The 24,606-nt window shown below is 37.0% G+C and overlaps 1 protein-coding gene across 2 annotated transcripts in view; it reads left to right on the forward strand.

The window, feature by feature from the left end:
- LOC149820937 (Transducin family protein / WD-40 repeat family protein) overlaps window positions 1-17,583 on the forward strand; it is a 188,995-nt gene extending 171,412 nt beyond the window's left edge. Inside the window, exons 15-23 of one of the 2 annotated variants that reach the window (XM_089982713.1) lie at window positions 801-1,376; window positions 1,486-1,566; window positions 1,731-1,810; window positions 15,356-15,664; window positions 16,165-16,446; window positions 16,564-16,668; window positions 16,823-16,976; window positions 17,069-17,204; window positions 17,295-17,583. In XM_089982713.1, the coding sequence (XP_089838839.1) occupies window positions 801-1,376; window positions 1,486-1,566; window positions 1,731-1,810; window positions 15,356-15,664; window positions 16,165-16,446; window positions 16,564-16,668; window positions 16,823-16,976; window positions 17,069-17,135 (1,654 nt within the window). In that variant the 3' untranslated portion in view covers window positions 17,136-17,204; window positions 17,295-17,583. The remainder of the gene's footprint in view (window positions 1-800; window positions 1,377-1,485; window positions 1,567-1,730; window positions 1,811-15,355; window positions 15,665-16,164; window positions 16,447-16,563; window positions 16,669-16,822; window positions 16,977-17,068; window positions 17,205-17,294) is intronic. The other variant, XM_089982714.1, reaches the window with a different exon arrangement.
- The last annotated feature ends 7,023 nt before the right edge of the window (window positions 17,584-24,606 follow it).

Consider the following 24,606-nt stretch of genomic DNA (forward strand, 5'->3'; position numbering starts at 1 on the left):
TTTTCTTTAAACTTCCAAACAAAGACCTAATTGACCATTAACTGGGGTTAAACCAGAGTTATCAGAAGCGCCTAGGTAAGTGGGGAAGCGCGCTTCAGAAGCGCAAAACGTCGCGCTTCCGAAACGTGCGGGGAAGCGCCTTCCCTTTTATGGGAAGCACGCTTCCCATCACGCTTCCCCCATTTTTTCAATTTTTTTGTATTTTTTATTTTATTTTTTTCGCTTCCCCCTCGCTTCCTAGGTTGCTTCCGGTTCACTTTCTATGTTGCTTCCGAGACGATTCCCGATTCGCTCCTAAGTGGTCCCATGCTTCCCGCTTCCTAAAATTTTGAAAGTGCCTCGCTTCCAGTATCGCTTTCCACTCCCACTTCCTCAATTGGCAACCATGGGTTAAACCACTGTTAAATTGAGTCAAATGAGAATAATACCCTCAAATGACTAAAATACCTACCCTTCTCTTTTGCAAGGGTAAATAAGTATTTTTCAACTCCAATGGGAAGTATAGACGACTAAAAAGAATCAAATTTCCCAAGATGTTGGAGGTTAACCCAAGGTCTCTACTTGGCAGTTTTCAGGAAACCTGCTGCCCATATCAGGTAATTCAGAAAAGTGAGGCTAATTTTTGGGAATAGTGCAAAAGGTTGGCCCCTAAATGGAATTTTCCCTTTTTTTTTGCCAGCATTGTCAACACTTTTTTTTTTAATAACATATTGGTGATTTTTTCTCCTGACTATGTACTAAATGTTTCATTAAACCCACCCGATTAAGAGTCAGGTTCTAAAATCGACTATTTGCTGTAGGTACACTCCTGCTGAAATTGGGAACTGGTCCTTATCCAAGTTGCTTGGGGAGCATGTTGCTGGATCTGCTGTCAGATCCATTTGCTATGTGGCCAAAGCACATGCCTTTTTGGATGATGAAAATTGCAAATCTCTTGATAAACATGGAGAGGGTGCTTATGCACATGAAATGGAAGATCCCCCTTTGCTTATTTCTGCTGGTGCAAAGCGAGTTTTGACATGCTGGCTTTTTCAATGTAGAACAGCAGATGAGAGATATGAAAAACTTGGTGATATAGCTGCAGAGGAAACTTCGAGTGCCTTGGACTCTTCAGAAGAACAATGTACATCAATATCTTTCCATTGGCTTTCCACTCACATGCCATTAAAGTTTTCTAGCACACGTAAAAGATTGGATAACAGAGAGGAATCCCATGAGAATGTGGAGAACATTGGCATAGATGATTCTCAAACTGTCCAACCTTTTGTTGCAGAAAATGGGGAAACTAGCTCAGAAGATTTTCAGCATGGGGAAAGTGAAAATGATTGGAGGTATCTATCTGTCACTGCCTTTCTTGTGAAGAGTGCTGATTCCCGGTAAGGAGAAATACTTTCTTGCTCTGGTGCTAAATGATAATTTCAATGCTGAAATTGAAGCATCTTTCATTTCATGTTCTTTGATGAGACATTTTACGTTGTGGGTTAGGTTACTAGCTTGTTTCGTTGTGGTTGCATGTTCAGATGCCACACTTACGTTACGTGCGCTTCTTTTGCCCTGCCGGCTCTGGTATGTACCCAAGATGCAAGTTTTCTGAGTTTTAATGATATTGCTTTTTTTGTTGTTATTTTATTATTCCTATTTTCAAGGTATTCTGAAAGTGTCATACTAGAAAAATAATCTGAAAACTTTGCCTTCATTTATTTGAGATATTTCCCTGGTTTCCTTTGCAGGTTTGACGTTGCTTTACTGGTTCCCCAAACTTCTCCTGTTTTATCAATGCAGCATGTTGTTATTCCGACAGATATGCATGGTTAGTGTAAGATAAAGCATTTAAAATTTAGAAGAAAGCATTTGCAGTGTTTCTTTATACTCCACTCATAAGTAAGCAGAAAAGGTTACATGGTAACTTATACAAACAGAGAAGGGTAATAGCCAGCTATGGCCTCCAATGCAAGGTTGTATGTATCGTATTATAACCCCTATCGGCCGGGCCCAAAATAAGATATGTATCGTATCGTATTGTAAAAAATCATAAATTTTGAAAAAAAAATACTAAAAAATAAAAAAAATAGAAAAATGCAACCATAAAATCACATATGAAGGATTTATGTCTTTATGAGATGCATAAAACATCATTTATCTTACAAGAATAATGTAAAATATTAAATATCTTGCAATTAAGAACATGCTACAAGAGTCATACTTTCATATTAGATAAACAAAAATATTATGGCAATAGTTGCACTCAATTTTCAATCGGTTTTCACTCGTTACTTGAGTGCCCCATTGTCATGCCGGATCATCTGATGTCATTTTTGTTGGAGTGTGAAGCTTGGTTTCTATCTTGACGAGGGGTTGCAGGGGGCAGCGCCCGTCGGGGTCGATTTTTTTTAGAGAGTAGCTTTGTAATTTTACTCATAATGCAGATTTTTTACTTTAACCCACAGTTGAAAAAAAAGTGAAAATGCACTCGTACTTGAACAAACCACAAAAGCCCTTTCCCTTGTGCACAGATTGCCCCCCAAATCACTCTCACGAGTCCTAGGGTGTGTGGATACCTCTCTAATGACTTTTACACAAATGAAGGAATCAGCCATTTTTTGTGGTCTTTAAAACCTACAACAACAACAACAACTACGCCTTCATCCCAAAACAATTGGGGTCAGCGATATGAACCAAAAAAGAAATTCATTTTGGGTCTTCCACATGAATCCTTTTCCTCCAATCATTTCTATCCAATGCCATGTCCTCGGTGAGGTTCAAAGCATTCATATCCTTTCCTATCATCTCCATCCAAGTCTTCCTAGGCCTACCTCGACCTCTTTTAACTAATATATTTTCCCATTTCTCCAACCTTCTAACTGGAGCATCATTAGGCCTTCGCCGAATATGTCCAAACCACCGTAAACGATTCTCTCGCATCTTATTTTCAATGGGTGCAACACCTACCTTCTTACGTATCTCCTCGTTCCGAATCTTATCTTTTATTGTATTTCCACACATCCATCTAAGCATCCGCATCTCAGCTACACTCATTTTTTGAATATGATGTCTCTTGGCAGCCCAACATTCCGTACCATATAGTAAAGCGGGTCTAATAGTCGTCCTATAAAACTTTCCCTTCAACCGCAATGGCATTCTACGATCGCACAACACTCCAGTTGCACTTTTCCATTTCATCCACCCAACCTTTATCCTATGATTTACATCTCCATCAATTTCTCCATACTTTTGAATGATGGATCCCAAATATTTGAAATAATCATTCACCGGTATTTCTTGTTCACCAAGCTTCACTACACTCCCATCACTACTTCGTTGCTTACTAAACCGACATTCCATATATTCAGTCTTACTCTAACTCAACTTAAAACCTCTAGCTTCCAATGTCTGTCTCCATAATTTTAACTTAGCATTAACCCCAGCTCTAGACTCATCAATCAAAACAATATCATCAGCAAACAACATACACCACGGTACATTTTCTTGAATTGATCTTGTAAGCTCATCCATCACTATCGCAAATAGGAAAGGGCTTAAAGCAGATCCTTGATGTAACCCAACCGTTATCGGAAAATTGGTTGTCACCCCTCCACAAGTGCGGACAGTGGTCTTTAAAACCTAAAATTTAACAATTATGATTCAGCCATTTTTTAAGTGTGCTAACCCTGTATCGTACAATACACCTCGTATCGTACGATACATATTGTTAAGATTAGTCGAATGCTTAAGGTGGTTCTTTGCATTTTATAAAAATAATGGACCTTAGTGTAATTTTTCTTTTAAGGCTAATCACTACTTAAATAGGTGATTAGACCTAATTGTAGAATAAGAAAATAGATTCTTTCTCTCTCATTTTTTCCCTCTCTCTCTCTCGCACATTCTTCCACTGCCCAGCTATACCACTCTACATGGTATCAGAGCCAACGTTCCTGAAAACGTGACCTCTCGATATTCTTCAATCCCTGCGTGAAGAAAATCGTGCAACTGTGGATCGGGAGATCATGTGTAGAAGGATCGGGTAAGGTACGTGTGAATCTGAAGATCTCGTGAAGGGAGATCACACGCTGACGATTAGGTGGCTTAGTTGATTGGTTTTATTTTGGTATAGATCTGATAACAGATTTGTAGTCTGACCAACGTCATGACTCAGATCTGTAATCAAATCTACAAATCATTGCAAAGCCCACTCAGATCTACAATGGATGTTTAGTCGACCCGATCTGGTGAGTGTGGATATGCACACTACGCTGATGTCGTGGAGTGGGAGACAGGGGTTAACTCTGCTCATGTTTGATAAGGATGGAATGATAGCAAGAAGCAGTCTCTATTTTGTCGCTGATCTGTGTAAAATCTAACACAGATCTGAAGGGTGTCGTCACTGTCTATTAAAGCAGTTTTTTTTTTTTGTTGATCTGTGTAAAGTCTGTCACAGATATGAAGGTTGAATCTGCAAATTTTTTGGGGATACAGATCAGTTTATTATAGTGAAATCTGACCTGAAGGGTGTCATCGTTGTATATTGAAGCAAATATTTTTTTTTGTGTTGTTGATCTGTGTAAAGTCCTGACACAGATCTGAAGGTTGTCATCATCGCCCATTGAAGCAGTTGGTTTTGTTGATCTGCGTAAAGTCTGTCACAGATCTGAAGGTTGGATCTGCGTTTTTTTTTTTGGAACACAGATCAATTTATTATTGTTCGTCTGACACAAATTTGGGTGTCGTGTTGCGAAAACCATCCTCGTTCATCAGTGTATCGTGGTTTAAATATTATGGGTGAAGCTTCCAAATCTGATTACAAGAATGAGGCTATTGGGGAATACAAGGCCTTTGCCAATCCTTTCTCATATGGTTCGTCGGTTAAATCGAATGAAACAAACTATGCCAGGTGGTCCAGGATGTTTACGATGTCACTGTCTGGACATCGTAGAAAACACATTTTATTGGAATCTGAGCCAAATGATAAAAGTGGAAAGTATACTACTTAGGAAGAAGATAATGACATTGTGATGTCATGGATCATGAATAGTATTGAACCACATATTGCAGATGGCCTAATCTATTATAATACAGCTAAACAAATGTGGGATAATCTTCGAGATACATATTCTCAAGAGACGAATGTGAGTCGTATTCTCCAAGTTGAATAGGAGATATATAATTTACAGCAGGGTGATCAGACCTTATCCCAGTACTATGCATCTGTTAAGGCTGCTTTTGAGAGACTGAATGCTCATAGACCTCTGTGTTGCTCTATCCAGAAGGACCATCAAGAACAAACTATGGTTGCTCGGTTCCTCACAGGCCTATCATCAAAATTCACAATTGCTGAAGTCCAAATGTTGACCAAATCTGATGTTCCTACCTTTGTTGATGCATACAATCGGTTGAGCAGACTTGCCATCTCTCTTCCACAATCTCAACCTGCATCTCAATCATCTGCTTTGGCCGTTCCATCTAGTTATGGATGAGGAAATCTTATGAATGTTAGAGGCAAAGGTCGCGGAAGAGGTATGAGAGGTAGAGGTAAACTCCAATGTGCCTATTGTGGAAAATCAGGACATTTAGAAGATCAGTGCTGGGATAAACATGGACGACCTGCAGTCTCTCCGTTGAAGCAAAATGTTCCAAAAGCTAATGCTACAAAATTGAAGGTGGAGCATGAAACCAATTCTCCTAGTGAATCTATCACTCTCAGTGGTGCAGAATATGAAGAGCTGGTCTCTCATCGTCCTTCAAGTTCTTCGTCTCCTGTAGCTGGTGTGGCCTACTCTTCCGGCGACCATCGTTCTTCCACTGATAGTAAGTGGATTATTGACTATGGTGCTTCCAGACATCTTTTTGGAAACTCTAAAAAATTTTCAGATCTAAAAGCTATTACTGCACATCGGGGAGTCTCATTAGCTGATGGGAGTTCCTCCCCGGTTATTGGTCAGGGAAATGTTTCTATATCCTCTTCCTTGCAGTTGAAAAATGTCCTTCATGCTCCATTTCCTCAAAGTTTACTCTCAGTGAGTTGTCTTACATAAGAGCTAAATTGTAGGGTGATATTTGATCCTGTGTGCTGTCATTTTCAGGATCTGCTGACGGGGAAGAAGATTGGTGGAGACTATGAAGAAAATGGAGTCCTACATCATCCTGTGGTAAACAACTATGTTGCAGTTGATTCTTCTTCGAGTCCTATTCAGTGGCATCGTCGTCTTGGACATCTTTCATTGCCAAAGCTTCGTTGTGTCATTCCTCAGATTCCGTCTACTACATCATTCCAGTGTGAAGCATGTCAGTTGGGAAAGCATCATCGGAGTTCGTTCCCTTCTAGTCAGAGTCAGTCCAGTAATAAGGTTTTTGAACTTCTTCATGTTGATGTATGGGGTCCTAGTAAGATTCCTACCAGGACTCAGTGTCGTCGTTATTTAGTCATTGTCGATGATTTCTCTAAGTTGTCTTGGGTGTTCTTAATAAAAGAAAGATCTGAAGTTCCAGATATTCTAAAATCTTTGGTCATTGAAATAAAAACTCAATTTGATTCAGTTGTCAAGATTATTCGCACTGACAATGCTCTTGAATTTAAAACCACAACTCTATTGCAATTTTACCGGGATCATGAAATTCAACCTCAAACCTCCTGTGCTTATACTTCTCAACAAAATGGGGTGGCTGAACGAAAACATAGGCATCTTCTTGACATGGCACAAACTCTTATGATCCAATTCAATGTTCCTGCCTCATATTGGGGTGATGCAGTTACTACGGCTTGTTATTTGATCAACTGCATGCCTTCATCGTCTGTGGAAGACCAAATTCCTTTACAAATTCTATATCCTAGTGCACTCCTATTTCCTCTTTTGCCTAAGGTATTCGGGTGTGTTTGCTTTGTGCACAGACTTGGACCTGATCGTGATAAGTTAGCACCTCAAGCCATTAAATGTATATTTATAGGCTATCCAAAAAACCAAAAGGGGTATCGATGTTATGATCCAATCTCTCGTCGGGAATATGTCAGTGCGGATGTATCCTTCTTGGAGTCTATTCCATACTATTCTAGTACTAGTACTCGGCTGCAAGCTAATCAAAATGATTCTTTTCCACTTCCTATTCCTCCTTTCCCTTTGGAATCGATGCCTTCTTTTTCGCATACAACTTCACCTACTTCACGGTTTCACAATCCTCTATTGGTGTATGGGCGTAGACCTCCATCTTCTCTGGTGCTTTCATCTTCTTCTTCCCCTGAGGTAAGTACTCCTGATAGCAACGATATTCATGATGATGATGACAGGCCAATTGCTCTGCGGAAGGAGACACAACAATGTACCTTTCACCCTATTTCTAAGTTTGTGTCCGATGCTAGATTCGACAATCAGATTAAAGCTTTTATTTCAGCCTTATCAGCTGAAACTATTCCAATGAGTTATCAAAAGGCAGTCCTCAATAACCGATGGAAGCAAGCTATGCAATATGAAATGGATGCTTTACTGTCTCAACAGACATGAGACCTCGTTGATTCCCCAGGAGATGTGGACATTGTTGGACCCAAATGGGTATATACTATTAATTATAATTCAGATGGTTCAAGTGAGAGGTATAAGGCCAGATTAGTAGCAAAAGCATATACTCAGACATATGGGGTTGATTTTTTTGAGACCTTTTCTCCTGTTGCACGAATGGGCACCATTCGTCTTGTTCTGTTTGTAGCTGTTCACCGTGGATGGAGTCTGTGCCAACTCAATGTCAAAAATGCATTCTTGCATGGAGATTTGTCTGAGACTGTTTACATGCAGCAACCTCCTGCGTTCGAGGTTGAGGGAGAGTGTCAGAAGGTGTGTAGATTAAGAAAGGCGATATATGGTCTAAAGCAGAGTCATCAGGTTTGGTTTCAAAAGTTGTTTGAGGTGATGTCAAAGTTTGGTTTTAATATATCAGCGTCAGATCACACATTATTCATTAAGAAAACTAACTCAGGAATAGTTGTTTGAGGTGATGTCAAAGTTTGGTTTTAATAGATCAGCGTCGGATCACACATTATTCATTAAGAAAACTAACTCAGGAATAGTTATTATGGTGGTATATGTGGATGACATCATCCTTACAGGAGATAAACATGAATGATATTGTAGCTACAAAGGCCCATCTTCAAAAACATTTTGTTATTAAAGACCTTGGGTCCCTTAGATATTTTCTGGGCATAGAAGTGGCCAGGGGCAGTGAGGGTGTGGTTCTGTCACAATGGAAGTATGTTCTTGATTTACTAAAAGAAACAAGAATGTTGGGAGCTAAACCAGCAAATATCCCTATGGAGAGCAAAGTTCATTTGTTGGATGAGGGGTCAAAACCTGTTGACAGCAAGAGCTATCGCTCATTGGTAGGAAAGTTATTGTATGTGACAATTACTAGACCCGACATCGCTCTGGCTGTAAGCAAGGTTAGTCAATTCATGGACAAACCGACCGAGGTACATTGGAATGCTATAATGATGATACTTAGCTACTTAAAATCCTCTCCTGGAAAAGGGTTGTTATTCAAGAAAGGAAACACTCTGGAGGTAATCGCTTATTCTGATGCTGATTATGCCGGGTCTGTAGAGGATAGAAAATCTACCAGGGGATTCTGTGTTTTTGTAGGAGGTAACTTAGTTTCCTGGAGAAGCAAGAAGCAAACTGTGGTTGCTAGGTCAAGTGTTGAATCAGAATATAGAGCTATGGCTCAAACCGCCGCTGAATTAATGTGGGTTTAAACAATTCTCATTGATCTTCAAGTGAAGGTCCTATCTCCTATAGTGATGATGTGTGATAACAAGGCAGCCACATATATAGCAAATAATCTGGTTTTTCATGAGAGGACAAAACATATTGAAGTTGATGTTAAAATATATGTAATCTATATATTTATATATATCTATCTATATATATATATATATATAAATATATATATTTATCATACACTACCCGGTAAGGGGTAGTTCTGTAAACTCGCCCAATAGGGGCATTGTAGACTTTTTCTTTTTCTTCTTTTTTCCTTTTTTTCTTTTCCTATTTTTTCTTATTTCTTTTTTTGTTTTTTTTGTACCTTTTGTGCATTAAATGCACAACCATTGGGGCCCCCAACGGTCACAATTGTGACCGTTGGGAGCCCAAAGACTCCTTGTTGAGACTCCCAATGGTCCCTCTCTCTTTCTTTTCTATAACTCTCCCTCACTCCTCTCTTGCCTATAAATAAGTGGGGTCTCCCCCTTTGTAAGTGTGGCTTCTTCAAGCCCTTTAGTGCCTTTATAAGATTTTATGCTTTCTAGCCATTATTGGCTTTTGTGTATGTCCTCTTTTGGACTTGTTCTTTGATTTCTACGTGTGAATGTTCATTGTAGGACATACATTTCTTTTCCGCATATTTCATTACATGGTATTAAAGCCTTGGTTGTGCTCTTGATTCATATAGCTTGTTGTCTAGTTTTACCTCTCTCTTGGTTTGTCCTCCATTCTTGATTATATGATGGAAGGAGAACAAAAGATTGATCTCTCCTTCAAGCTTAATGGTACTAGCTACATGATGTGGGCCGCTGCCATGGAGAACAACCTCAAAGGTAAAAGGCTTTGGGGATATGTTATGGGCACCATTAGGGAACCTCAACTTCAACTTACGAAAATGGATGGTGATCAAGAAAAAGCTCTAGAAGGAAATGCTCGCATGAAGGCTATTGAAGATCACCAATCCAAGGTGGAAGATTGGGAAAGTAAGCATGCAAAAATTCTTGCATGGTTCATGAACAACATGGAGCTAAAGATTTGCGCCAACATTGCTAAATTCCGCCTAGCAAATGAAGCATGGTTCTTTATGAAAGGTATGTATACCCAAAAAGACCTTGCTCGTCAATTCTTTATCCAAGAAAAAATCTGTACCATTAAGCAAGGTGAAATGAGTGTAAGAGATTACTATAGCACTCTTGGACCTTTATGGGATGAGCTATCCCTTCTTGAACCCAAATGAGTATCTAGTGAAGATGTGAAAATGCGAAGAGAACAAATGGAAAAAGAACACTTTTTCCAATTTTTACATGGGCTTAGGCCCGAATATGAACAAGTTAGGTCCTCCCTTCTTCATAGATCAAAATTGCTTCCATTGGAAGATGCCATAGCCGAAATATGCCAAGAAGAAACACGTCTTGGCATGATTAAAGGAGAAGATGAAGTTCTTGCCGTGTCTAAACTCGGCAATCATATGAAAGCTTATAAGCCTCCACACTTTGGGAGGCAAAATAACTATAATGGCAATTATAGGAAAGCCATTTGCCATCATTGTCAAGAACCGGGTCATATAAGACCTAATTGTCCAAAGATAAATGAACCTCTAAAAGGTAAAGTTGCTATTATTGAAGAAATCCCACAAAAGGAGGAGCCAATGAAAGGGAAAGAGTCATTTTCCCTTGCTCAACTATCCGAAGCACTTCAAATTCTACTCAAATCGCCGTCAACTTCGGGAGCCGCCATTGCCTCTTCTTCTCCTCCAGGTACGCCTTCTTGGATTCTTGATTCTGGAGTATCTTTTCATATTACCCCTATTGAAAATGGACTATCCAATGTACATAGCAACTCCAAAAATTCTTTTGTTTCCACCGCCGATGATACCTCTTTACAAGTTAAAAGTTTTGGAACCTTAGACTTTTCAAAAGATTTTTTGTGCCAAATGTAAGAGTAGTACCTCAACTTAATTTAAATCTTTTATCTGTCTCTCAAATATGTGATCATGGATGTGAAATCTCCTTCTCAACCAAGGATTGCTCTATACAGGATCTCCAGTACAGGAAGCGGATTGGGCAAGGCCATAGGAGGGGAGATCTCTACTACATGAACAATTTGAAACTTCCCACTAACTCATTTTGTAATCATGTCCAAGATAAAAATATTGAAACTTGGCATCAAAGACTTGGACATCCAAGCTTCTCAAAAATGTACTCCTTTCCTTTTGGAAAGAAATTTTGTAATGAGAAACATTTTGTTTGCAAGAGTTGTATTTTTGGAAAAATGAAATCCACCTCTTTTCCAAAGAGAACATTTGTGTCCAAAAGACCCTTTGAATTAGTTCATTCGGATGTGTGAGGTCCTTCTCCGGTCATATTTAAAGGAGGATACTCATATTATGTTACTTTCATTGATGATTTCACTCGATATGTGTGGATCTATTTTCACAATCTAAAATTCGAAGTTTTTAATTTCTTTAAAAAATTTCATATGATTGTCAAAAATCAATTTTCAACTAATATCTCCATTCTTCGATCCGATTCCGGTGGAGAATATCTATCAAATGAATTTCAAGAATACTTGGAAACCAATGGCATTTGTCATCAAAGGTCATGTCCTAGGACTCCCCAACAAAACGGTCTAGCCGAAAGAAAGCATAGACACATCTTGGAAACTACTAGGACTCTTCTCATTTCTAAAGAAATTCCAAAATGCTATTGGGCCGAAGCCGCCTTAACTTCCACTTATTTGATAAATAGAATGATATCCTCATCTCTAAAAAATATATCTCTATATGAAAAACTCTTTGAAAGAACACCCGATTTTAATAGATTAAGAATTTTTGGGTGTAAGTGTTTTGTCCTTACACATAAAAGAGATAAGTTATCTCCCAAAGCTATCGAATGTGTGTTTTTAGGATACGGAGAAAATAAAAAAGGTTTTAGGTGCTTCGACCCCAAAAGCAACAAACTATATGTATCCAAAGATGTTACCTTTTTAGAAAATGAGAACGGCTTTGAGAAAAATAAAGATATTGATGAAAGCGAATATGCTTTCTTATTTGATCTTCTCTCTCAAGAAGATGTGACTCCTCACGAAGAGGATGTTTCTAATGATTTAGAGGATACTCTTAGTAATGTTGAAAATGGAAGTAATGATTTTGAAAATAGGTCAATTCAAACCTATGCTAGGCGTGGTCAAGAAACTCCCATATGCGCTTTAGAAAAATATTCTCAAAATTCCAACATAGAAGAAACCTCTTTAAGGAGATCTAGCCGAATCTCCAATCCTCCTAATAGGTTTGTTTCCTATGAGTCCCTAACACCTAAATATAGGGCATGCTTAATTGCATTACACTCTTATCATGAACCATCACACTATAATGAAGCCAAAAATATTCCTCAATGGGTTGAAGCCATGAAACTAGAACTTAGTGCCCTTGAAAAGGCTAAAACTTGGGAAATAACTTCATTGCCCACTGGAAAGAAGTCTATTGGATGTAGATGGGTCTTCAAAATTAAAACTAAAAGTGATGGGACATTAGAACGTTATAAAGCTAGGTTGGTAGCCAAAGGATATGCTCAAGAGTACGAAATAGACTATGAAGAAACCTTCGCTCCCGTAGCTAGAATGACTAGTGTTAGGACTCTTATTGCGGTTGCATCCGTTAAAAAATGGCCTATTTATCAATTGGATGTTAAGAACGCATTTCTTAATGGCGAGCTAAGTGAAGAGGTCTATATGGATCCTCCACCAGGAGTATCTATTGGTGAAAATAAAATTCTTAAACTAAAAAAGGCACTATATGGGTTAAAACAAGTTCCAGAGGCTTGGCATGACAGATTTAGCAATGTAATGACTAGCTTAAATTTTCGTTCATGTTATACTGACACTGCGTTATTTGTGAAAAGTGCAGGGTCCTCTGTAGTTATTCTACTACTATATATTGATGATATGATCATCACTGGAAGTGATGAGCAAGGAATCCGTGATATTAAGAAAATTTTAAAAGAAAATTTTGACATGTCTGACCTTGGTTTCTTAAGATATTTTATAGGTATTGAAGTTGCATATTCTCCCCGAGGGTATATTCTCTCTCAGATGAAACTTGTTGCTGACATTTGTTCCAAGTCTGGAATTTCGGATGATAAGAAGACAGAAACCCCTGAGGTTATCAATGCAAAGCTAAGGCTGGAAGATGAGACACTTCTCGAGAATTCTACTCCCTACCGTCAACTCGTTGGGTCTCTGACATACTTATCCATCACTCGGCCAGACATAGCTCATGCAGTTCACTCCGTCAGTCAGTCTCAACATGCACCTACAACTGTGCACATGAGTGCAGTCTTAAGGATTGTCAGATATATTAAAAACACCATAACTAATGGAGTTTTTCTTTCCTCTTCATCATCCCTTGATTTAATTGCTTATACAGATGCTGCTGATTGGGGAGAAAATCTCAATGATAGAGTCTCAACCACTGGTTTTTGTGTTTTCTTAGGTGACTATGATTTCTTAGAGATGCAAGAAGCAGCATAAAGTGTCATTATCCTCAACTGAAGCGGAATATCGTGCAATGGCCACTACAACCATGGAGCTTGTGTGGCTTAGAAGTCTCCTCTGTGATATGGGCATCGTCATCTCAATTCCTTCGAAGATGTGTTGCGATAACAAGAGTGCTATCTATATTGCAAGCAACCACATTTTCCATGAGCGTACTAAACACATTGAGATGGATTGCCACTATGTTCGAGATGAATACCTAAAAGGAACCATAGCACTGCCCTACGTCACATTCGAGTACCAGTTGGCAGACTTCTTCACCAAAGCTCTTGCTACTCCTCGTTTCATGTTTCTTCTCAACAAGCTTTCTGTTGTATCCCCGTAAAGCTTGAGGGAGGGTGTTAATATATATATATATATATATATATATATATATATATATATATATATATATATATATATATATATATATATATATATATATATAAATATATTTATCATACACTACCCGGTAAGGGGTAGTTCTGTAAACTCGCCCAATAGGGGCATTATAGACTTTTTCTTTTTTTCCTTTTTTCCTTTTTTCTTTTCCTATTTTTTCTTATTTGTTTTTTTGTTTTTTTGTACCTTTTGTGCATTAAATGCACAGCCATGGGGGCCCCAACAAAGAGTCGTTGGGAGCCCAACGACTCCTTGTTGGGACTCCCAATGGTCCCTCTCTCTTTCTTTTCTCTAACTCTCCCTCACTCCTCTCTTGCCTATAAATAAGTGGGGTCTCCCCCTTTGTAAGTGTGGCTTCTTCAAGCCCTTTAGTGCCTTTATAAGATTTTATGCTTTCTAGCCATTATTGGCTTTTGTGTATGTCCTCTTTTGGACTTGTTCTTTGATTTCTATGTGCGAATGTCCATTGTAAGACATACATTTCTTTTCCGCATATTTCATTACAGTTGACTGTCACTACATACGAGATATGGTTCAAGCTGGACATATCTCTACTAAGCATGTAATCTCTGAAGATCAAGCTGCAAATATTTTTACAAAGCCTCTTGCCAGGCCCAGCTTCTCAAAATGTTGCGGCAAGCTGAGCATGATTGATATCTATGCTCCAACTTGAGGGGGAGTGTTAAGATTAGTCGAATGCTTAAGGTGGTTCTTTACATTTTATAAAAATACTGAACCTTAGTGTAATTTTTATTTTAAGGCTAATCACTACTTAAATAGGTGGTTAAACCTAATTGTAGAATAAGAAAATCGACTCTTTCTCTCTCTCTCTCGCACATTATTCCACTGCCCAGGTATACCACTCTACACGTGATACGAATATGATATGCACTCATATCGCGATACGAGTGTGTATTGTATCGATATCCTTCATAGTATTGATATGTACCATATCATACGATACGGACAACATTGCTCCAATGATTCTTGGTGGAGGGAGGTCATGTGCATGACTTTTTATTTATATGAAGTAGCCCTAAAAGGGCTAGTTAATATAAAGTAGAAACAGAAACATTGAAATAAATTTACAACTTGTGTCATAGGAAATAAAATACACAACAAATACGACAAATGACAACAATACTAATAGATGGGATACTCTTCAACAGGTCCCCTCAAGCTGTACATGGTTCTGAAAGACTTATTTCTTTGCCAGAATTGTAATTTGTTTAGGAGTGCTTAAACTTATTATTAAGCACAGCATTTTGAGCCAAAACTAGAACCTGTATTGTCACAAAAGGTTATGGATCTCTTCACTTTTAATCCTATAGTTGTTTATAAGAGTTACATATCCAGATAATCTCTGAAACAACACTTGCCAATGCCCTATATTCAGCTTCTCGTACTCTTTCAGTCTTTTCCAAAAGTGTCCACATATATGCATCAACATCATGGCATTCTGAGCACACGATACACATGGTGCACTTATGTACATGCATGCACGTGCACATTTGGCTCATCAATCTATTTATCTTGATGAATTCTTTCTCCAGAAAAGATTACACATTCCTCCACACACACACACACACACACACACACACACACACATTTATATACTAGATTGTCTTCATTCTTAAGCTGAATAACACTTGTGTCATTTGGTGATTCTTCTGTTGCCACAGGCGAGGTACAGATTGGAAGCTTTTATCTTGTTGTCAGTGGATCTACAGATGGAAGCATTAGTTTTTGGGATCTGACTGAAACTGTCAGCTCTTTTATGTTGCGAGTATCTGCGATTCAACCTGAAAAGCTTATTGACTGTAATAGACGGCCACGCACAGGCAGAGGAAGCCAGGGTGGGAGATGGTGGAGATCACTAACTAAGGATTTGAAGAAAAAGGGCCCAGTGGAAGTGGAAGCCTGTTGGACTAACGAATGTAACAACAGAGAGAGTGATAGTAAAGAGCGTAACATTGATTATGTTGCACAAGGTTTTGTTTTAAATTGTCAACTAATGCTCTACACAATGACTAAAGTTAAACGTCCAACATAAGCATGAAATTCAGCAATTTTGTGTTTGAAGTACTTACAATCATTGAAAACAAGAAAACAGCAGGCATGTGGACATAGGAAAGTTTTACAAGAGTGGGTGACATTCTTTGTGTATTGAATAGGAAAAAAAAAATTGATTCACTGGTTTTAAAGATCCACTTTTTCCATATTGACTATAATTAGAAGGGAAATAAAACTCTGTCTCGCACCATTGTGCCATGTACTCTTTTTGCTCATGTCCAGATTCACTGTCTGTAAAGGAAATTACCCGAAATGCATGGATTGCCCAAACGTATATCCTGTGCCTACAGCCATTAGATTAGATTTCATTTGAAACACCTTACCAATTGAAAGCATTCAAATTGTCAGCAAGCAACTCATAGTTGTGCTGAGAAAACAGTTGATTGTGAAATTTACTACCAACTTGTGTTTGTACCAGGAAAACGCTTGGCAGATCCCATCAACCTACCAAATGAAATTCATGTTGTGCAGCCTTTACATGTTATGCATTCTATTCACCAATCTGGCGTCAACTGCCTCCATATTTCACAAGGGCAAGGAAGTATTTATCATGTGATAAGTGGAGGAGATGATCAGGCACTGCACTCTCTGGCTTTTGGGTTGGAGTTGCAGCAGATAAATAATGACAGTATGAGAATAAAGGAGCAAACAGATAATTCTGCAGACCACTTGATAGACAGATTGAGGTTCCCTTCTTCTGGTGAGTTTGGTTTTTACTTTTGAGTTTCTGTACCTTAGTTCTGATTTTCATCTTGTTTCTGCATTGTTGAAATATCTTTTCGTGTTATAGAAATAAACTGGGGAAATTTTTATGCAGTGTTAGATGGGCAGGGGTTGAATTTTCTACCCAAGAGTTATAAATATGGGTTGAGATTCTTGTATCAAGATACAGTTGCCTCTTCTCACAGCTCTGCAGTGAAAGGTTTTGGATAAGTATCGATTTTCATCTTGCTTTGCATTTCAGTTGCTTCATCTGTGGACTAAGGCTCACACACTTTATCCTCTATTGTGTCATGAATATGCTCAACTGTATTACATTAGGAACTACTGAAATGATCACCTTTGAATTTCCGTAGGAGTTTGGACAGATGGAACTTGGGTTTTCACCACTGGTCTCGATCAGCGAGTACGTTGCTGGCGTCTCGGAGAATCTGGTAAACTGATAGAGTATGGCCATTTAGTTATTGATGTGCCTGAACCAGAGACTTTGGATGTCAAAGCCTGTGAAAGGTAAGCAATCATCAGATATTGAACTGATGTCGATATTTAATCAAGAAATGAAATCCCATTCATTGTGTTCTTATCTCCAAATTTGATTTCAGAAGAAGATATCAGATTGCCATTGGTGGAAGAGGAATGCAAATGGTTGAATTTGTGCCCCCCCTGTGATGACAACTTTATTCTGTGAACCGAGCTCTGATCACAGTTGCATGGTGGCAATCATTGGCTGTATTGGAGGTATTCCTTTATTTAGTTACCTTTTCAAACAGAGAATTTCTGTTCAAAATGATTTTCACGTCAGTTCTGTCACTGTCATATCCTTTTCAGGGAAATTTTCATATGAAGTTTCTAGTGCTCTGAATGTTTCCGTAAGGTGAAAGATGATGTTGCATAGCCATTCATTCTGGCGCCTGCTTAATTCAACTGAAGATGAACATGGAGTGAATGAAACCAAGAAAGATATTTGGGGGCATTGAATTGCTGAAGAGCATAAAGAAAAGGACGATATTATGATGAGAGGTGAAGATATTGGAACTCATTCCTTGATTTTTCCTGTTTCCTCAACTCTTAATGTGTTCAAATAATTTTTTATCATAAAAAATAAAATTTGTTTTGCCTGAAAATTTCTAACCCAAGGAGAATGACACACCTAAAGTAAAAGATCTAGAGAATATTTATGGGGATGTTCTCAATAGTAGGATCTTGGTTTAGGTTGAAGTGATTTGAATCCTTTGCTTTGTTTAAGAACACTAGTTTGTCTCACTTTGATGGCAGATTTTTTTTTTTAGATAGGCAAGCTGGGGTTAAGGCAGAGACCCCTACCTGTTATTGAACGTACCATTGGGTTTTGAACATGCAGCGTCCCACCCAGAGTTACTGGAAGCGCGGAATGTCGCGCTTTTGAAATGCCCTTTTTAAATGGGAAGCGCGCTTCCCTTTAATGGGAAGTATGCTTTCCATCACGCTTTCTCCTCGCTGCTTCCATTTTTTCAGTTTTTTATTTTTTATTTTTTTCGCTTCCCCCTGGCTTCCTAGGTCGCTTTCGGTTCGCTTCCTAGGTCGCTTCCAAGACGATCCCCGATTTGCTCCTAAGTGGTCTCACGCTTCCCGCTTCCTAAAATTTTGAAAGTACCTCGCTTCCCCCTCCTGCTTCCCCTATCTTCCCGCTCCCGCTTCAACTGGCAACCATGACTCCCACTACAAACTGACGTGCACTGACAGCTCCTACCAACAAGTGGCGCCCCCATTGGTTAATGTCAAATTTCTTGTACATTATTCAATGAAGGAGAATTATAGAGAAACTTGTGGTTTGCCCATAGGACCCCATTGGATCTAGCTTATTAAGTTCTAGTTTATTTTGAAAATTTGATTTTTTTTCTCTTTGATCAAATTGTAGTCTATATAGAAATTTTGATTCTTTTTCTCTTTAAATAGAAAATAGGAAGACCCTTGTGATTTTGACGAAAATTATGTAAGCCCTATTATTTTTCTTTCAATTTACTTGTTTGCTTGCTTTCACTTCCTGCTTTACAGTTCAGTTTTAGGTTTACTTATTGGAACTAGGACATTATTATACAAGAGCATTTCACTTTCATCTAAAAGGGTTAAGCCTTAAAAGGGTGTACTTGTCTTTTTTCAATAAACAAAAAATCACCATACTCTACGACAAATTTGATGTGTTTTCCTAAATGCCCCACAAATTTTGAAATTGGCCTGATGTCCAATTTTGCAGGTTTTTTACCTTTTTAGGACCTTTTTACCCTTGCATGAGCGAAACTCTTGATTTTCGTGCGTTACGTTGCAACGCTCAACCGATCTCATTAGATCTCACTAAAAATGAAAATTGCACGATGTTTTCACATAAATTACAAATTTTGCATAATATACTATGCAAAAATGATTACTTTTATATCCAACAAATTAGATTCATAGCCCCAAAGGGGATTGACATAGTGGAGTGGGGCCTTGACTACTAGACGGGCAGTCATGGTTTGATTCTCATGGGTGTCGCCCTTTTGTGCAAGCCTATGCGTAGCATAGGCCCTGGGGGTAGGGGTCCTAGCCTTGGAGTTTTACGTTGTTGGTACGATGTTTGTAGTTACGTTAGGTTGAGTCAGTGCGATCAGGTCTTTGAATGCGCACATCTTCTCCGCCTTGCAACTTTCATGTGGAATTATGAATTGTTTTGCACTTTGCGAAAATTCTATGCAAATTTTGTCAAGAGTTCTGTGTTTGTAGTTTTGAAAGTTTACTTTTGGTGTGGAATTAATGGACTTTCACATATTGTCGACTTTAAGCAATAAGAGATTTTGTTTTAGCATGTGAATTTACGTCTATACATATAGGCGTTTAGATTGTGAATTTTGTCAAGGGTTTTGAGTTGGTGGTTGTGAAATTTTTGAAAAGTTTGTAGAAATTGTAAAGTTTTGCATGAGGTAATGCAAATTTTTTTTAGAATGAGAATTTTGTAAGCATTAAAAGCGACATTTTGTTTCTTAAAAAATTTTATGTGCAACCTCGGGCTATTTTCACATAATTTAGGGGTTTTTTGTCCCCACTAGATGGTTTTCAATCTCTTTGCAAAAATTTTAGACTATTTTTGGTGAATATTTTCAGCAAAACAAACATCAGTGACACTTCATTGATGACTATTTCTGTTAATCCTTCAAGTTTTTTTGATAAGGTCATTTTTCATAGGTGAATCAAGTGCAAAAACAAGGTGTGGATATATGTTTAAGTGAAAAGCGGTTCACATACATTTTATAAGACCTCATGAAGGTTGCATACATTTTATAAGACCTCACAAAGTTTGGATAAAATATATGCAAATCATTGTTTTGTAAATATTAAAGCATAATTTTAAATATCAAAGTATCATTTAAATTTTGAAGTGTCACATTTAATGCTAGTCGCATTTAATATTTTTGAAAAATAAATTTGCATATTAAGTTATGGGACTATTGTGGAACATTTGCAATGTTTAAGTTATAGATGTGAAAGTTGTGAAATATTTACAAACATCATCAAGGAGATTCACAAATATGGTGGATCTACATAAATAATAAGATGTGAATTTCCTTGAATTTTATATTTTGGAAAGATGACTGCAAATTAGGCACTAACTTCGTAAATCATGTCACTATAAATATATCTTTTATGTGCGGCTTTCCTGAGGAATTTGTGGATTTCCCTATACATCCCAAATAATAGTGATGAATACAATATGAATTTTCTTTATATTTGCAGATTTTTGTATGAATATAGTATTAAAGCAAATGTAGGGTCTCACAAAAACTAGGGTTTTTGTTGTCTTCAACTAATTGAAAATTATGGTCATTTTTCTAGGGCCATGCATCAGTAGTGAGAAGATCGATGAGTTTTTTCGATAAACACATTTTATGGTATAGGTGAGATAGGAAACGAAAGTTGACAAGTTGTTTGTGAGTGCTACAGTTGATAAAAAATTGTTCTTATCATATAAAAGAACATGAATGGTGATGTAGAATTGATGGGGTTTCGTGGCTTTAACAAACTGTGATAGTCAAATAGATGTGTTGGACAGTAATGATGTAGAATCGATGATATACTATATTTTCTCTCGATCAATACACAGTCGACATATCTCACAATTAGTGTTCAATCACATATTATAGGTGGGATAAAAAAACAAGGTGAACAATACAAAGTGTAGAATCAACGATAGTATACTACATTTTCTCCTCGTTAAAGATGCAGTAATATGCAACATTTTGGAGGCTTGAGAGATGGAGGTACCTTTGCACATACTTTGTTTTCTCTCCATCAAAGAGGCAGTGAGAAACAATATTCTTGTGAAAAAATGAAATGAATGAGTGACTTCATTTTGTGAATGAATAAAATGAATGCAATGTATTATCATCGTTCATTCTGTGAAAGAATGACATGAATGCAATGTATGACAGCTTTATTTTGTGAAATAATGAAATAAAATAAATGTATGAGCAACTTCATTTTGCGCAAGAATGAAATTAATGCAATATATGATCTCTTTCATTTTATGAAAGAATTAAATTAATGCAATGTATGAGCAACTTTATTTTCACAAAAGGATGAAAATTTTGCACGTATACATGAGAGTTTTTTTCAAAATAAGTGAATTGTTTTCTTATGTGCAAAATTTTGTAAAAAGATGAGAAATTCACACGTTTACATAACAAATCACATGTATACAAAACATGAATTTCATATGAAAATTCACACATAAGCGAATTTTCTTCTTATGTGCAAAATTTTGGAAAAAGATAAAAAATTTGTATGTATACATAACATATTTCACTTATATAAAACATGTGAAGTTTTTCTAAATTTATGAATTTCTAACTAAATATGTGAATTTCTATACAAATTTGCACATATACATGCAATTTTTTTATACAAGTTTGCACATATACATGAGAATTTTCTATTGAGAATTTTTACTTATATATGTGAATTTTCTTCAAAATATTTGAATTTCTTAATTATGTGCAAAATTTTATCAAAGATGCAATGTTTTTGCTTTAAATTTCACGGTTACAGAAGAGATCTACATGTTTAATAATTTAATAATACATACAAATAGGATTTCTGAAATTTACAACTAAAACTCATCCACAAATATTAAAGAACAACTACAAATTCTGTCAACTTTACATGCAAAATTGCAATCATATTTTTAAATACAACCATGAATGAACTTTATATCCAAATGACATTCAAGTTTTTGTTCATTCTGGTAAAATTACATTCATATTTTTTATTGTCAAAATAGAATATATAGAGTACAGTAAATGATCTTTGGCAGTCAAGTTTTGCTTGCATTTGCTCAATGTAGCACTTTTGAAGTCTCTCTATGAATCTTTATAGTTGCATCATCAAAATAAGTGATACATTCATGTTAGATTTAAATGAGTCCACATGCAAACATAACAACCAAATAACCAAATATGTGATATACTCACTTCACTGACCAATAATGTTTCTTCTTTGAACAAAAGCTCTTCACTATATTTTGGTTATTGCATACCTTTGTTTATTTTCATCACCATGTTTTCATCTTCAATTGAAAACAGAATATCAACACGTACATGTAAGTACCATTGATTGCTTACATACATAACTCGAGACATTAATAATTATACTTCAATTGCCTTAATTATGTCATTTCTTGGGGGTGGGGATGAGGGTGGCATTAGGGCCGATGACCTGAGATTGCAAGCATTTCTTATGTCACGTTTATGCATAGTACCTTTCACAAGATACCAAAGATATAGACAGTAGATATACGATATTAGAGTAATTCATTGAAAATGCTATGTAAATTATAAAGAAGCAATTCATTGAAAACACTAGCTAAATACTTTTTCAAAGCATAGAATACTCATACATACTTTTATGAGTGTTTCTACTTGTTGTGGTCAACCTGACCACATACATTGCACTTGTATGGTATCACATCTTTGTGTTTTGTTCTTCATCTCTTAACCTTAGGTTGCCATGGTTTACGTCATACTTTTGGTGGATACACAGGTATAAGGGTTCGAAGAGCGATGTGTGAGACATTATCTGCCATCGAAAAAATGAATATGTATTATATGCAGTTTAATACGATTCAACTGTGAAAAACTTATCACAATAATTCTTTGGTAGCTTTTCCCCGTACAAAATTCATGAGATCATATGTGAGCATGGAATCTTGCTAACCTACTACTTTTCACAAGAGCATGTCTGCTTCTCAAGATCAACATTGTAGATGTGAGATCGGTCTCGGGCTTCATACTAATGTTAGAGGCAATGCACTACTTGCACATGTAGTAGTTGTTTCTTTCTTTTAAGTTCATCTAGATTCTCTTTTACCTCAGGCACAACAACACTTGACATTTTTTGTACGTTAATCTTTCTTTTCTCAAAAAGTTTCATTGGCATGAGACGAAGTCTCTTAATAAGAGTCACTAGGGGCTTGTCATATATGGAAAGAATCTATGAATTGAAGCTCTTCGCTATATTTAAGGTTAAGCACCCTTACCTTCTTGCTGGAAAGTGATTGTTAGCTTAATATTTCTCGACCACTTCCTCGATCACATACATGTATGTAGCTTCATATTGCCCTGGATCTTTTCTATAAAATAATTGCATTGTTATCTTGTGGCTACTCGGGTTGTGCTCTACCAGAGTGCATTGAGTGGTAACCAAAATTTTTAGAAAAGTTCTGTCAGGTGCTTCATGCAAAATCCAACATGACATCTAAGCCATGTGTGGGGGATAACATATTAAAGCCCTAAGTGTATCTGAGACAACTATCAACTCTACTTTATCTTTGTATTTATCATCATCACCTTCAAATGTCTCAAAAATTATGCTCATGACTCTTTTGACTCCTTATCTACAACTGCAAATACTACAGGAAACATCTCACATTTATGAATATGTCATCTACCATAAGAACTAGAGGGCATCATTTAAAAAATTCATTGATTTATGGACGAAATGATAAGAATAAGTACTGAAATCAATTTTTTGATTAGTCTTGAAGATGCCTAGCGATTCTCGGTTAGCTGTCATCTAATAATTGCAATCGATGGGAAGCATCATGAATGACTCTTTAAAAAAATCATATATCGCCTTCTTGGTCAATTCTAGTTCACGCCATGCTTGTTTGTAACTAATCTCAACACCTTTCTTGTGACTTATGTCATTCATGATTTCTCTTGAAGTCATCTTCGGGTTATCATCCAAGCATCTATGAATAACACATGAATCCACTTTAAAGACACTTTTTCACCATGAAGTTGTCCACTGATGCATCACATGTATGCTCTCTTTCATACCTCTTGACTAAAAAAAATGACGTTAGGCACATCTTTGTGCAGTGAATCTTCTAGGAGCAATCAACCATAGTTTGTGTGTTCTTTCTCGTGCATACGACAGTGACACTATTACTGCAGCTCTTCACAAATTTTGCTTTATAGTTATTCCTAATCATATGATATCTCAAAAACTTGTAACAGTGCTCAAAATCATTAAACCTTTTACTTCTAGTAATTTTTTCATCGTTTGAGTTTTTTGATATGCAACTCATCATACAACTCAGATGCCTCAACTTCAATAATTTTCAATTACTCTTCATTGAATGAAAAACCATTAAACGAGAACCAATGGTTTGACTTCCCAAATATCATTTGTGTATCGTTCTGACCCACCATTATTTATTTCATATCATCACTATCTTATTCCTCTCATATCATTTCTGATTCTTGTTGAGTCGACATGGTCTAGTCATCATTATCGCTATCATTTGATTCTTCATTATGGTTGTCAGCGCTACTACCTCAAATAGGCTGATTGATTGCACAAACTAAATCAAAATTCGTTGTATATATAGCCCCCTTTGCTTTTATGCATACAACATTCTTGTATTTTCAACTTTCAAGATTGATAGTAAAAATTACAGTTCCAACTCAAGCATAAATTACAAATTTCAATAACCTTTACCTAGCTTTGTCATTTGCATTGGAAGACAGTGTTATCCAACTTCCTGCGATGAAGATCACCAACACTGGTTTGCCCACATGGTTTCACGTCCTCTACAATGATCCTTTCATTGTTAGTTGTTTGGGATAAT

This window comes from Nuphar pumila, chromosome 12 (assembly GCF_984573655.1).
Source record: "Nuphar pumila chromosome 12, dmNupPumi1.hap1.1, whole genome shotgun sequence".
Taxonomy (NCBI): Eukaryota; Viridiplantae; Streptophyta; class Magnoliopsida; order Nymphaeales; family Nymphaeaceae; genus Nuphar; species Nuphar pumila.